We start from the raw sequence: 16,257 nt of genomic DNA on the forward strand, positions 1-16,257 counted from the left end.
TAGCTCCTCCTGTGCGTTTTTCAACTGCACCTGAAGGGCACAGATCTTACGCTCCTGCTCCTCTATCAACTTACTCTTGCTACATAACCTGCAGTTCCAGGAGAGGATCTCACCAGAATGCCCACTGGCTTCCCCACTGCATTCCCCCCAGTGAAAATACTTCGAACAAGTCTCACACCGCAATCCACTACTCACGAACCTACGGCAAAGCCCACACTTCTCACTCATGGTAAAATTTTACAATTATTGAAACAAGAAAACAACTTTATCTAAGTTCCGCTACTACAATAAGAGGATGTTAAAAACTGACTACAATTATCACAAACTTGCTCTACAAGGGAAGTAACTACTATTATTGAAAGTATTAATCAACAACAAATGAGAATATAACAAAATACTAACACAGAAAGAAAATCAAACGTCTAATGACAGTAACGAAACTGAAAGCAGTTCGCAAAAATTTCTTCTGAAGTTATTTCACCGGAAAACACCAAGAACACCGGTTGAAGACCACTAAAGTTCCTAAATAAAATACTATACACAAACAATTAATTAGTACTTAGCTTTCGATGCGCCGCTACAGCTGCAACTGGTCAGCGCGGAATGTAAACACGGGGAAGAGGTTAAGTTGCTCGATACGAAACACTCACAAATATCAGGCCACAACACACGAAATGCAGAGGTGAATGAAGAAACCACTAATAAGTCACTTATATAGTAAATATTATCACAAAAACAGTTAAAATATATATCTGAAAACTAAAAATAGATGAAAACTTAGAGAGCGATCTCACACGCAGTCACGCGCTTATGACGTCACACCAAAGATCACATCATGGAACTAGGTATGAACTATCAAAAGGTTGTGTGCAGAGATCAATGAAGATGAGTAGCATCAGAGGTGGCCAGATAGCTGATGCTTTTGTAGATCGTACAACACATGCATAAACACATCCTAGACCAGCTAAACTCAAATGCTTCAAGACATTTTTAAAAGGAGTTTTCTATGCTCCAGAGGAGTTCTCCAAATAACATCGAAGTTAGGGATGAGGGGAGTGATCAATGTCAGGTGAGAGACTTGGAACCCATAAAGAGATAGAAAAATGTATATGCCCCATTTTGTTCTTATGTCTGGGAACTCCTTGCATGTCCTGTACTGCAGTGGACCAAATATGGCACACAAACTCCTTGGCCCAAGAGGACCAACATAGGAGGGTTTATAAAGTTCTAATATGTATGGTTATACAGATGTGGTTTTTTGAGCTCCATCTTTATCAGTTGACCTGCACGACAAGTGTGGTGTGTGGGAATAATGTTTAACTGCTTTATGACATGCCCTACAGGGAAGCCTACATGTCAGGGGCTATAAATCTTTTTCCAACGTCTGATATGTAGGTTGCCCAGTGCAACAGGCAAGTCAGTGTTGGAGTAGTATTTCCATGGTTTGTTGACCTGCTTTGCATCGTTGCCTACACAGCATGGGACAAAAAGTGTTTCCAAGACCTCAGCCTATAGGCTGTGCTGCATGAGAGACATATTGTGGGACTAGAACCAGCCTGTTTCATCAACTTCTTTTGCAGGGGCTACACATCAGGATGGGCCTGCCTGGGAGGGTTAAGATAAATGGATGAGGGTTTGGACATAGAGAGGGGACAGGAGTGGATGGAAAACGAGAGAGGTGACCATGAGGGGATGGGTTGGAAGAGTGGAGCAAGAGAAGATATAAAGATAAAGGAAGAGTAGGAGATGGGCAGAGAGAGAGAGAGGGGTGGAGGAGATGGACAGAGAGTGGGGACTACAATATGGACAGAGGAAGGGGAGAAAGAGATGGACTGGAAGAGTGGAGGGAAGAGGAGAGTGGTTGAGAGGTGGGAGAAGGAGATGGACAATAGATAGCCAGAGAGGGGGGAGGAAGAGATAGACCAAGAGATGTGTGCATTATATATGCAAGATCTGTGTTACAGACAAAGCCACAGGGAAAAGGCTAGTACGCAAATAAGGCAACGTGTCTACCATCTCTTCCTAAATCCGTGGATAGAGTTCACCCAAATTTGGCGTGCAAACAGCAGACGTCTCAAATATCAGAACTGTGGGGCTCACAACCCAGGACTCTAAGGAGCTGAGATAAAGCAAAAATTGTTTTTTCATCCGCTGCCCCACAGGCTGCCATACTTGACAAGCTTGTTGTCTATCTTGGCGACCAGTTTACAGGGCACCATGTCAAGGGAAAGATACAGTTTTCCAGATCCTAACTTACAGGCTGCCATGCAAGATGGACATGCTATGCTGGTGTAGTATCAGCCTGCCATATAAGTATGCTTTGCAGGGCAGCCTCCATATCAGAGGAAGTAATGGTTTTCAAGCCCTTGACATGTATGCTGCCCTGCATGTCACATGTGGCATGTTGGAGTAGTATCAGTCTACTTTTTTAGGGCCAACACATGTGGATATAGCTGGTGGAATGTGGATACGAGTAGAGGGAGAGATGAATGGAGAGGTTGCTGGAGGGAATGGATAGGGACAGAGGAGGAAGGAGGGAGCGGAGAGAGGGATGGGTAAAGGGGGGGCAGGGACAGGAAGAGGGGGAGGAAGAGATGGATTGAGAGAGTGTGGAGCAGGAAATGGTACTTACAGAGAGGGGGCAAGAAGATGTTGACAGGGAGGGAGGAAATGGATAGGAAGAGAGGAGGAGAAAGAGATGGTCAGAGACTAAGGGAGAAGAAGATGGACAGAAAGATGAAGGATGAGGAGATGGATGGAGGGAGAGAATGGAGGAATACATTGAAAGACAGGGGGAGGAGATGGACAGAGAGAGGGGAAGGAGGAGATGGACAGAGAGGGTGAGGAAAATATGGTCAGACAGAGGCGGCGGAGGTGATGGACAGAGAGGTGGGGAGGAGGGGATGAAGAGACAAAGAAGGGAGTAGAAGAAGCACAGACAGATGTGGGAGGGTGAGGTGGAAGAGAGAAGAGGAGATATGTGCAATACATGTGTTGATGCTTATGTGGGCAAAGCCCACAAGAAAAAGGCTATTTACTATAAATGCTAGTAAAAGGCAAAGTTTACTGAACAATGATCATATTATTTATGAAGACCTTTCACAGGAACTGTGCAAGTCATCAAAACAATGAATTTTCAGTAGTACTTGAACAGTCAACGTGAAAACAGACCAGCATATGAAAACAGGCCAGATTACTGCTCTCACAATAAGTCTCTGTAATATCGTAACCATCCTAGATAGGCCCCATCAGATTGAAACTAGTAATGCGGCAGAAAATAAATAAAACATAAACATAGGAGTTTATAATGATCAGTGGCACATCGTTTTACCAACGAGAAGGTAAATGTTTAAGACATCTATTTATGGAAGCTTATAAAAGCTGTGGCTCTGTTGGATTAAAAGTGAAAGACATATCAAACCAAAAATCTTACAGTGACTTTGTATACTGTTTAAAGGATTTCTATGAAGATGAAGAAAATCAGGGTAGTGACTAGAGTCAATCGGACACAACGAGACTGCTGAAATTCTGAGAATACAGTAATGTATTCTGATGCCTGCGAGAGTGAGGTGGGGAGTGGTAAATAGAGCATCCCCTTGGTATCATCCATTGTGCTTCTGGCCACAATGTGCGTTAGTGGTTAGAGCTTGTGCAAAATGACTTGGTCCTTGTGCAGAAACTAATTCTTGTCCTCATTGCCGGACGAGTCGACCCATCTCTTGTAAGGGGCGGTTGCTTTGCTTTTCTGTCACCCACTGAGATGTACGCTTCATTCGTTGTGAATGAAACATTCTGTGCCTGCATCAGCGCTGCCAGTGGCCTACTCCCTTCACTGTTAGAAACGAGACGTGCACACGCTGGTTGTTCAACAATGTTTCTCAAACTATTTTAAAGAAACTATTCAGCAAAAAATATTCTATTCTCCCGCATCTCACAGCCTTATTCGTCAGCTTATCAGCGAAGTGCCTATCATTTCATTACTGGTCGTAGTTACTGCAATTTTTGAGGTTAGGAAGGGTGTTATATGAAATTCTAATAGTTTGTAGGGAAAAATACAGGCTGCTAAGAGTTTGCATTTGGGGCATATTAGGTCTTACACGGCTAGGTACAAAATGTAGCTAACATATTGAATTGTTTCTTAAACTTGAGACGAGATATATATGTATCTCTAATATAGAGAAAACGGATTGTATGTAGTGCATTCACTTCAACTCTTGTGCGCAAGCGATAGAGTGAATATGAAATATTCAGAACATCCCTTATACCACACATACAGTTTGAAATATCGTAACGTGATAGCACACGAAGCGGAGAATGTTTTGGCATACAGTTAATATGAAAACTTCCTTTTCTTCTGTCATATACGAGTAACTACAAGTTGTTGTAATGAAATATTTTGAGGTTCGTTGGCAGCTGGGGACGTGAGAGGTAGTATGGGTTTGTAACAACATGAATGATGAAATTACATGTTAATTATTATACCGCGCATGAGCTTTTCATAAGCCAGTGACTTGAGTTGTTCTCAATTGTTTGTTTAATACACCCTAAAATGGTTCAAATCGCTCTGAGCATTATGGGACTTAACATCTGAGGTCATCAGTCCCCTAGAACTTAGAACTACGTAAACCTAACTAACCTAAGGATATCACACACATCTATGCCCTAGGCAGGATTCGAATCTGGGACCGTAGCGGTCACGCGGTTCCAGACTGAAGCGCCTAGAACCGCTCGGCCACAATACACCCTAAAAACATAAAAAACCGTAACATGTGATGTACATGTACTAATAAACAGATGATTACAATTTCAGGAAAACTGGACGTATATTCACGAGAGAGAGCTAAAAATGGTTCTGAGCACTATGGGACTTAACATCTATGGTCATCAGTCCCCTAGAACTTAGAACTACTTAAACCTAACTACCCTAAGGACATCACACAACACCCAGTCATCACGAGGCAGAGAAAATCCCTGACCCCGCCGGGAATCGAACCCGGGCGTGGGAAGCGAGAACGGAGAGAGAGCTTCACAAACGCATTGGTCCTCCTCTGGCCCTTATGCAAGCAGTTATTCGGATTGGCGTTGGTTGATCGAGTTGTTGGATGTCCTCCTGAGGGATATCGTGCCAAATTCTGTCCATTTGTCGCATTAGATAGTCGAAATTCCGTGCCGGATGGAGGGCTCTGCACATAATTCCCCAAACGTTCTCAATCAGGGAGAGATCAGGTGACGTTGCTGGCCAAGTTAGCGCTCGCCAAGCACGAAGATAAGCATTAGAAACTCTCACCATGTGCAGGTGGGCACTATTTTTCTGATATGTAAAATCAGGATGGTTTGCTAGAAAGAGCAAGAAAACGGGGCGCATAGTATCGTCGACGTACCGCTGTACTGTAAAGGTGCCGTGGATGGCAACCAAATGGATTCTGCTATGAAAAGAAATGGCGCCCCAAACCATCACTCCTTGTTGGCGGGCCTTATGGGGGCGGGGCGACAGTCAGGTTGGTATCACATCCCTGTCTGGCGGGTCTCCAGACACACCTTCGGCCTGGAATCTCATTGACTGGAGTAAAAGTCTCCAGTGATGAGTCCCGTTTCGAACTGCGCTCTGATAACTAGTGACAATGTCTGGAGACGCCCTGGTCAGTGGTGGGTACCAACCTGACTGCCGCCCCCATACGGGCCGACAACAGTGAGGGTTTGGGGCGCCATTTCTTTTCAGAGCAGAACCCGTTTGGTTGCCATCCGCGGCACCCTTGCAGCATAGCTGTACGTCGACGATACCGTATTCTCCGTTTTGTTGCCGTTCATGGCAAGCGATCCTGGGCTTACATTTCAGCAAGATAACGTTTGTGTTAGCGCTTGCCAAACCATACTTTGGTCAGCTAGGTAGCAGGATCTCTCCGTAGTTTGACAACGTTTGGAGCGTTATGGGCAGGACTGCTCACCATCTCCGAATTTTGACGATCTAATGCGCAAATGGAATAGACAATGGGACGATGTTCCTCAGGAAGACATCCAACTGTTCAAAGCATCAGTTTGAAGCCGATTAGCTGCTTCCATAAGGGACGCAGCCAGGCCTGGAGGTGGACAACTGTGTTATTGACTTGTTCAGTTCGTGCCGCTCTTTCCCTTGAATAAATAATATCGGTTTTCTGAAAGTGTGATTATTTGTTTGGCTGTATATGTACATCACATGTACCGATTTTCGTTCTATTTGGATAATTTCTTTGTGGTGAGTTGTTCTTTTTTTGTCTTAGAATGTAATAGACTTTTCGGATGCTGTCAGAAATTCAGACGTGTTGTCGTGTTAATGAGGTTTTTGGCTTGTGTACTGAAGCATGTTCAAATGGTTCAAATGGCTCTGAGCACAATGGGACTTAACATCTATGGTCATCAGTCCCCTAGAACTGAGAACTACTTAAACCTAACTAACCTAAGGACAGCACACAACAACCAGTCATCACGAGGCAGAGAAAATCCCTGACCCCGCCGGGAATCGAACCCGGGAACCCGGGCGTGGGAAGCGCGAACGCTACCACACGACCACGAGCTGCGTGAAGCATGTCGGTCATTTCTTATTACCAGGTTGAAGATGGTATTATTGCTGAATAGAACAGTAGTTAGTTTTACTAATGTACAAAGAAAATAGTTATATAATGATTTTCAAAACGATTTACAAAAGATATCTGAATGGTGCAAAAGTGGCAATTGACCCTAAATAACAAAAAGTGTGAAGTCATCCACAGGAGTGTTAAAAGGAACTCGTTAAACTTCGGTTTCGCGATAAATCAGTATAATCTAAAAGCCGTAAATTCAACTATATACCTGGGTATTACAAATACGCATAACTTAATTTGGAAGGAACACACAGAAAATGTTGTGGGGAAGGCTAACCAAAGACTGTATTTTATTGACAGGAGACTTAGAAACTGTAACATTTTTATTTATTTATTTAATCGTATGGCTAGGGCCCCCCATCGGGCAGACCGTTCGCCGGGTGCCGGTCTTCCAATTTGACGACACTTCGGCGACCTGCAGCCGATGAGGATGATAGGATGATGATGAGGACAGCACAACACCCAGTCCCTAGGCGGAGAAAATTCCCCGACCCAGCCGGGAATCGAACCCGGGCACAGAGGATTGACAATCCGTCACGCTGACCATTCAGCTACCGGGGGCGGACAAAATGTAACAGATCTACTGAGGAGACTGCCTACACTACACTTGTCCGTCCTCTTTTTGGAATACTGCTGCGCGGTGTGGGATCCTTACCAGATAGGACTGACGGAGTACATCGAAAAAGTTCAAAGAAAGGCTGCACGTTTTGTATTATCGCGAAATATGGGAGAGAGTGTCACAGAAATGATACAGGATTTGGGCTGGACATCATTAAAAAAAAGGCGTTTTTCGTTGCGACGCAATCTTCTCACGAAATTCCAGTCACCAACTTTCTCCACCGAATTCGAAAATATTTTTTTGACACCGACCTACATAGACCGGAACGATCACCACAATAAAATAATGGAAATCAGAGCTCGTACGGGAATATATAGGTGTTCATTCTTTCCGCGCGCTATACCAGATTGGAATAATAGAGAATTGTGAAGGTGGTTCGATGAACTCTCTGCCACGCACTTAGATGTGATTTGCAAAGTATCCATGTAGATGTAGATGTAGATTTTCAATTTACGTATTGTATTTTTTTACCTCCTTGTCCCACCGATTTTTTAAACCACCAGTCCTAAGTCCCGATTTTTCTGAAAATTAGATCTGGCAAGACTAGCTTCTTATTTTGGTCGTTCGCATTTACCTTGTCTAGGACAGGCTTCATTGTACTCAAGTTTTGGCAAATTTATTGTACTTACCTTCCTGTCGCTGTAGTCGTCAGTTTCTTAAGGGAAGAATGTTGTGTGTGCCACCTGTCTGTGAATTGAGTAAACTTCGCTCTGTGTCTGATCCCATTTTAACTGTTTGCATAACGCATTTTCTGAGATGGAAGTCGGGGACCAGCCCGGCATTTGCGGGGGAAACTACCTTCAACCCTTTCGTTGCTCTAGGCGTGTCCTTTGCTTTCCATGTTCGTTACGGCTGTACTGCCGAATGCTGGTGCCTGTGCTCAGTGACCGCGACCGACAGCCCAATTTTCGGAAACTATTAGGTGCAAAAATTAATTTTTGATGTTTTACAGTCGATAAAGAACTGAATTTGTTTTTTGTTATATGCCATCGTTATTGTTCCGCATCAAATTAAAGGAAACACTGCACGAAATTTTAAACTGCTGAGGCACAAACGCATTGCGTAAACTTTCGATATTGTTGATTTTAGCTCATACATTGCACTGAATGAAATGTAGATAAGATATCGAAATTTTATTTAAAACTGAGAGCAGAAGGATATCTTATTTCAGGATCGTGATATCCCTGTCGCATAAAATGATACCATGTTCCTCTATTATCTGTACGTCTCAACAAAAGCAGCAGGAAGTGCACTATCTTTTACAATACTCAGAATGGAAGGTAGGAGACGAGAAATTGGCGGAAGCTAGACTGTGAGGAGGGGTTGCATGCTGTGCTTGGTTATCTCAGTCGGTAGAGCACTTGCCCGTGAAAGGCAACAGTTCCGAGTTCGAGGCTCGGCCTGGCACATAGTTTTAACCTACCAAGGAGTTTCATATCAGCGTACACCCTGCTGCAGAGTGAAAATTTCATTCTGGGAACATCACTCCACTACTCTGGCGTTATTTGCACCGCTGCTTCCTCTAACAGTTTCTGAATTTTTGCAACAGTGAAACTTTTGTTATATGTTGCCACTTAATGTTTGATCTGAGCCCAAATCATTTCTATGACGTTGAAGTGGAAGTGGTATGGTGGACACCTAAGAACCCTGTGGCCGTATGCTATAGCCACCTCGTCAACAACGTATTTTGAAACTGTGGCCTGTTTTTTTTTTTACTAGTTCCATGAGCTCCACCTTACGTGAATGCTCCTGAACTTCCACGTTGTGACGTTTTAAGCATTCAACAATGTCGGCTTTTTTCGTTGCTGCTGTCGAAGGTCTGTCTTTAATAACTGAACGGTGTGGGGCATTATCCATTACAATGACAGAAGCCGCATTTAAGTTCCCCAATATTTGCTCCTTGAACCATTTCAGAAAACTGTCGTAGTTTATCTCCTCGTGGCAGTCGCCTGTTGTTCTCGATTTGTAAACGAGGAGACAGTTGGGTACGAAACCATACCAAGTTCCAGAATGCTAGACGATAAAAATGCTTGTGTCCTTTTCAACGGGAACAATAGAACTTACATGTACAACAATATTTGTCCAGTCTTTTCTGACGGCTTGATTGCCGTTTGTTACTCGTTGACTGCCGTTTATCCAGAATTCTCCGAGCCACGGAACTTCTTCAAACGGCACTTCAACAAACTCGACAACGTCACGCAACGATATATCCGCTCTCAATCATAATTTTCAGTTCATTTAATTTCTTTGTACCGAAAACTGTCAGCTGTGACTCCATTAACAAAGAAGCCGTGGTCCCTAGCGAAGGGTAACGCACGTTTCTTTTTTATAGGTGGATGTTCTTTTCTCTCGTAATATCCATTCGTGTGCGTCGAACAGCAACTTGAAGTCATGAGTCACAGTTCGTTACTTGTTGTTCTGTCCTCCTCTTTTTATCGGATGTCCGTAGCTTAGACGAACCACTCCCTTTCAGGTATACGCATTATTTTTCCTTACAAACAAGCGTCTGCAGTTGTTTCGACTACCTGCATTAGAGCCAATATAAAGTGGCACCTTTGTCTCTCTCCTTCTTGAAATATTCCTCCACCGAGCACATAGACTCACGTGTCTGACCACACAAGAAATGAGGAGATCGCTGAACTTTTCGTTTAGCAACCACACTGCAAGCTTCAGATATTCTGCAGCGCAAAATGAACTCGCAGCTCAGAGAAACAAATCACACAACGAAACCGACCACAAATGTTTAGGTTACTGGCCGCAAGCGTCGTCTGCAGCTGAATATAGTACTCGTAGCAGGAGAGATTTGAAAACGATCAACGGAACATAGGCGCGACCAAGAGCGTTCTTTGAATGTCTTTTGCTATGGTAGCAGCCCTGCAAACAACTAGACGACAGTTACTTTCTTATGCCGATCCTGTTAAAGCTGTGGTGAAAAATAAAGCCAACCGGTGCTCTCATCACAGGCTGCAGTCCGCCCCCTGTAGCTGAGTGGTCGTTGCCGGCACGGTAGCTCAACGTGTTCGGTCAGAGGGTTAGCTGCCTTCTGTAATAAAGAAACTGAGTTAATCGATCAACAACAAACTTAAATGAATGTCTTACGACGTCTACCCAGAGGAGATGCAACGAACAAAAGCGACCAAAATGAGATTAAGAGAAAAAAAAAACACGCAACGAACAAAAGCCACCAAAATGAGATTAAAAAAAAAAAAAACACGCTACGAACAAAAGCGACCAAAATGATATTTTAGGCACGGTAGCTCAGCGTGTTCGGTCAGAGAGCTGGATGGCCTCTGTAATAAAAAACTGAGTGAAAGGATCAACAACGAACTTGAACGGATGTAATGTGACGTTCGCAATCACCTCACACACAAAAAAGAAAAAAAAGTGGTCAGTGCGACAGAGTGTCAATCCTAAGAGCTCGCGTTCGATTCCCGGCTGGGTGGGAGATTTTCTCCACTCAGGGACTGGGCGTTTGTTGTCCTAATCATCAACATTTCATCCCCATCGACGCGCAGGTCGCCGAAGTGGCGTCATATCGAAAGACTTATACCCGGCGAACGGTCTACCCGACGGGAGGCCCTAGTCACACGACTTTTTTTTAATGACAGGCTGCACCATCATTACGACGCGTGTCTATTATCAAGTAACTTCCGCTTCTAAGTCCTGCAAAGGACTTGCTGAGGTGCTTACATTAGAACAGAAACTTGTGCAAGTTTACTTCTGCAAGTCACTTGGGCAAGTTAATTTCAGCAACTTGCTGCAGGTACTTGCGTAAGTGTTTCCACCAGAGACGCGTCGTGAGGTCGGTTGTTGGTTGTTGTGAGGGAGGAGACCAGACAGCGAGGTCATCGGTCTCATCGGATTATGGAAGGATGGGGAAGGAAGTCGGCCGTGCCCTTTCAAAGGAACCATCCTGGCATTTGCCTGAAGCGATTTAGGGAGATCACGGAAAACCTAAATCATGATGGCCGGACGCGGAATTGAACCGTCGTCCCCCCGAATGCTAGTCCAGTGTGCTAACCACTGCGCCACCTCACTCGGTCTCGTGAGATCGGAAAAAAACGGCAAAACGTCATTTTTGGGATGAATCCAGGTTCGGATTGCAGCATCATGATGGTCGCATCCGTGTTTGGCGACATCGCTGTGAACGCGTGTATTCGTCATCGCCATACTGGCGCATCACCCTGCGTGATGGTATGGGGTACCATTGGTTACACGTCTCGGTCACCTCTTGTTCGCATTGACGGCACTTTGAGCAGTGGACGTTACATTTCAGATGTGTTACGGCCCGTGGCTCAACCCTTCATTCGATCCCTGCGAAACCCTACATTTCATCAGGATAATGCACGACCGCATGTTGCAGGTCCTGTACGGGCCTTTCTGGATACAGAAAATGTTCGACTGCTGCCCTGGCCAGCACATTCTCCAGATCTCTCACCAATTGAAAACGTCTGGTCAGTGGTGGCCGAGCAACTGGCTCGTCACAATACGCTGTTCACTACTCTTGATGAACTGTGGTATCGTGTTGAAGCAGCATGGGCAGCTGTACCTGTAGACACCATCCAAGCTCTGTTTGACTCAATGCTCAGGCGTGTCAAGGCCGTTATTACGGCCAGAGGTGGTTGTTCTGGGTACTGATTTCTCAGAATCTATGCACCCAAATTGCGTGAAAATGTAATCACATTTCAGGTCTAGTATAATATATTTGTTCAAAAATGGTTCAAATGGCTCTGAGCACTATGGGACTTAACATCTGTGGTCATCAGTCCCCTAGAACGTAGAACTACTTAAACCTAACTAACCTAAGGACATCACACACATCCATGCCCGAGGCAGGATTCGAACCTGCGACCGTAGTAGTCGCGCGGTTCCGGACTGAGCGCCTGAACCGCTAGACCACCGCGGCCGGCAATATATATTTGTCCAATGAAACCTGTTTATCATCTGCATTTCTTCTTGGCGTAGCAATTTTAATGGCCAGTAGTGTGCATACTTATGGGTTCCCACTGTACATTTGTTTTGGTTCATCTGTCTTCGTGCCATTCTTCTTCTCCACACTGACTTTGTCTTACCGGGATTAAATTCCGCGAGTTTGACAAAAGCTTCCAGCAATTGGCATGTGCGGTAAGATCTCGCAGCAACTGTTTTCACTAACTTGCCGAAGCTACTTTTGCAAGCAGGGGGAACTTAAAGTGCGGTTTTCCACATCAAATAACTTGCAAAAATGGCTTCTGCAAACGGATTCTTAGATGCAGGAAGAAAACTACATTCTGTGTTTACACTGCAACAACGGTTTGTGACTTCGTTGCCTCTCAATTTTAGCACATGTCCTAATATCGATTCCGTTGCGGCGGCTAATGACGACACAATCCACGCGGCAGCAACCGTGCACCTACCCAGTTGAACTCTTGTAGTGTGACTGAATACCGCCCTTTGCAGTGGCGCGAGTCGCGCGACAACGGAGACATTAAAAAGAGGCGCACGACTGCAGACGCGCTATTTGAAAAGACTGCATTCGGTAACATTATAAGCGTTCAGTTGGACAGGCGCACGGTTAATGCTGCGCGGGTTGTGTCGCAACGGTCACCGCATTCGAATCGCATCTTTAGAATTTCTTCGACGCCAACAGAGAAAGCATTATATCACTTTATTTGTTAGGCCAAGAGTTTTCGAACGTCATCCAGTAAAAGTTCTCGTAATGGCTTCAGTGTCTCGTTTAATACTGTACAGTGGTTCACAGTAATAATCCCAGAACAAGGTTATATGCCACACTGTGTACTACTATTTTTAACAATTTTGTTTTGATCTTTTTAATCGTTGTGTCGCAACGGTCACCGCATTCGAATCGCATCTTTAGAATTACTTCGACGCCAACAGAGAAAGCATTATATCACTTTATTTGTTAGGCCAACAGTTTTCGAACGTCATCCAGTAAAAGTTCTCGTAATGGCTTCAGTGTCTCGTTTAATACTGTACAGTGGTTCACAGTAATAATCCCAGAACAAGGTTATATGCCACACTGTGTACTACTATTTTCAACAATTTTGTTTTGATCTTTTTAATCTTCCACAAAATGAAAATGATTTTACGTTTTACAAGACTCTCTACATATATGTTGCTTACTATCGAATCTGATTACCCAGTCTGAATTTTAAAGTATACTAAAAAAACTTAACTTTCTGATTTTGCTCTTTTACTTGCAGGAGACTACAAGACGACGGACATGGCCGAGATGATGTTCCAGATGCGCCAACAGTACGGAGACATCGCCAAGCTGGTGGGCCTCCCGGGAAAGCCGCCGATGGTCTTCTGCTTCAGCGCCAACGACGTGGAGAAGGTACGTACAGAGAGAAGTCGTTCTATAACCTATGGCAAGTATGGTATATCTTGCGATAATGAGACAAATGGTTACTCCACGATGTGTAGTGAATCGGTAAGGCACTGTGTATGCCATCATAAAATAGAGTTCCAATACAGGAGGTCATGGCAAAAACTGAAAGGAAACACACGCGTAGGAACTCTGTGTAAATTTATGATTTGCGAATATAAATGGAACAAAAATGAATCAAAATCAACTACTGAAAAATTCAGGATGGAATGTAACAATATTATGAAAAGGAAAGTTACTACTCACCATATAGCGGAGATGCTGAGTCGCAGATAGGCACAACAAAAAGACTATCACAATATAAACTTTCGGCCACCAAGGCCTTTGTCGAAAATATAAGACGGACACACACACACACACGCACACACACACACACACACACACACACACACACACACAAACACACACACACACATGACTGCAGTCATGGATGTGTAAGTTGAGTTTGTGTGTGTGTGTGTGTGTGTGTGTGTGTGTGTGTGTGTGTGTGTGTGTGCCACGCGGAGTGACCGTGCTGTTTGAGGCGTCACGTCACGGACTGCACGGCCCTTCCCGCCTGAGGTTAGAGACCTCCCTCGAGCATGGGTGTGTGTATGTGTGTGTGTGTGTTGTTCTTAGCATAAGCTTTAGTTTAAGTTGTGTGTAAGTCTAGGGACCGATGACCTAAACAGTTTAGTCCCTTAGGAATTCACACACTTTTGAACATTCAACATCATTTTTGTGTGTGTGTGTGTGTGTGTGTGTGTGTGTGTGTGTGTGTGTCGATCGTCTATTTTCGACAAAGGCCTTGTTGACCGAATGTTTATATTGTGACAGTCTTTTTGTTGTGCCTATCTGCGACTCAGCATCTCCGCTATGTGGTCAGTATCAACTTTCCTTTTCATAATATTGTCAAAATAAAGTACTGTCCTTCAAAACAGTCAGCTAGTGGATTCAAACAGTGTTGCCAATGATGGGGGAAGACGTTGAATGCCATTGGCATTGCCATCGGTGTGTGCCACTTCTCGAGGAAACGCTGTGAGGATATCTGCTCCGTTTACAAAGTTCCTCCCACACAATGGTACTAAGGTCTGGTGGCTAGGGTAGATGGGGGAGGATTTCTCAACCCCACCGTTGTACACAGTTGTTGATGAATCCTGCAAGTGTTGTAGCATTATTATGGAGTATGACGGAATTATCCAGCAGTGGCGATCGTTTTCGCCGATGGCACAGCAAGAAGTTACGGTAGTATTTGGCTCTGACAGTGGGGCCGTCCGTAACAGGTGACACTCCGGCTCAGAGTGACAGTAACGTGGCTGCAATACCCTAGAATGAGCACAGCCTTCGTGGGTAATGTCATATCATACACAGCTGCTCGTAGTTCTACATGACAGTGAGTAGCATTTCTGCCAGCGAGGAAGGGAATTTTCACGTACGCATCCTAACATGACCCAGCTGACACTTAAGGTTTCAGGATCTGGTATAGAGCCGTCCTTGCATGTGGTCGCAGTCTGTCGGTTGATTTCGATACTGTTTGCCGCGAGCTTTCGAATTTATTTACTACGATTACGGTGATCCCACATGTTCGCACGATATACCATAGTTACCATGACTTATGCAATGACCCTTGTGTCAGAGATGTAGAGAAAGTGCATACAACAGACGTGCAACAGATATATACCAGGAGGTACATATGAGTAGACATAGAGAATAAAAATTTGGTGCATAACGGACGCAAATGAATTACAACAAGCCACTTTTGCGGATTATGTTGAGAACAGACGGGAGAGGATTTATTACTTGAAATATTACGCAAAAATGATCCTGTCTGTATTTTTCACATATTCGAAGAAGCTTTTCAGTGAATAAAATAAAGTGTTATTAGACAGACTACACAGAACCTGTAGGTGTTCTATGTAAAGGCCATAAGTTCGATTGCATATTAATTTGCAGTAATCTTCTAGTCTAGTGGGCCAAACATAGCGCCATCTGGTTTCCACCTTCAAGCTAGACAAGTTTCGTTCTTTGTAGTTTTTTCGTTTGACGCTTATTTCGTGAGATAATTGGCCCGGTCACGATCAATGAACCACCCTGTATACATTTAAAGCTGGATGTGGGCATAAAACGTCGTCCGAAATTGTACTGAATGTTTCTCAGAAAACTATTTTAAACAATTAGTTCACGAGCCCACTCGAAATGTAAATGGTTGCGAAAGCATTATTGAGCTCTTAGCAACAAATAATCCTGGACAAACAGGAAGTATAGTGACGGATACAGGGATGTGCGGCCACAAGGCAGTTGCTGCTAGGCTGAATACCGTAACACCCACAACCATCAAAAAGAAACACAAAGTACATCTATTTAAAAAAGCTGATAAAAATGCTCTTAACGCCTTTGTAAGAGACAGTCTACACTCCTTCCGTTCTGTTAATGTAGGCGTAAAAAAGATGTGGAATGATTTCAAAGAGATATTATCGACCGCAATTGAGAGATATGTACCTCATAAAATAGTAAGTGATGGTACTGATCCCCCATGGTACACAAAACAGGTCAGATCGCTGTAGCAGAAGCAACGAAAAAAGCATGCCTAATTTAAAATAACGCAAAATCTCCGAGACTGAGAAAGTTTTGTAGTAGTCCGAAAGACAGCGCGT

General features: G+C 44.1%; 1 protein-coding gene across 1 annotated transcript in view; it reads left to right on the forward strand.

The window, feature by feature from the left end:
- LOC124612797 (probable cytochrome P450 301a1, mitochondrial) overlaps positions 1–16,257 on the forward strand; it is a 181,841-nt gene that overhangs the window by 78,176 nt on the left and 87,408 nt on the right. Inside the window, exon 3 of the mRNA XM_047141201.1 lies at positions 13,440–13,573. Coding sequence (XP_046997157.1) covers positions 13,440–13,573 — 134 coding nt within the window. The remainder of the gene's footprint in view (positions 1–13,439; positions 13,574–16,257) is intronic.

The sequence above is a fragment of the Schistocerca americana genome, chromosome 4 (assembly GCF_021461395.2).
Source record: "Schistocerca americana isolate TAMUIC-IGC-003095 chromosome 4, iqSchAmer2.1, whole genome shotgun sequence".
In the NCBI taxonomy this organism is placed as follows: Eukaryota; Metazoa; Arthropoda; class Insecta; order Orthoptera; family Acrididae; genus Schistocerca; species Schistocerca americana.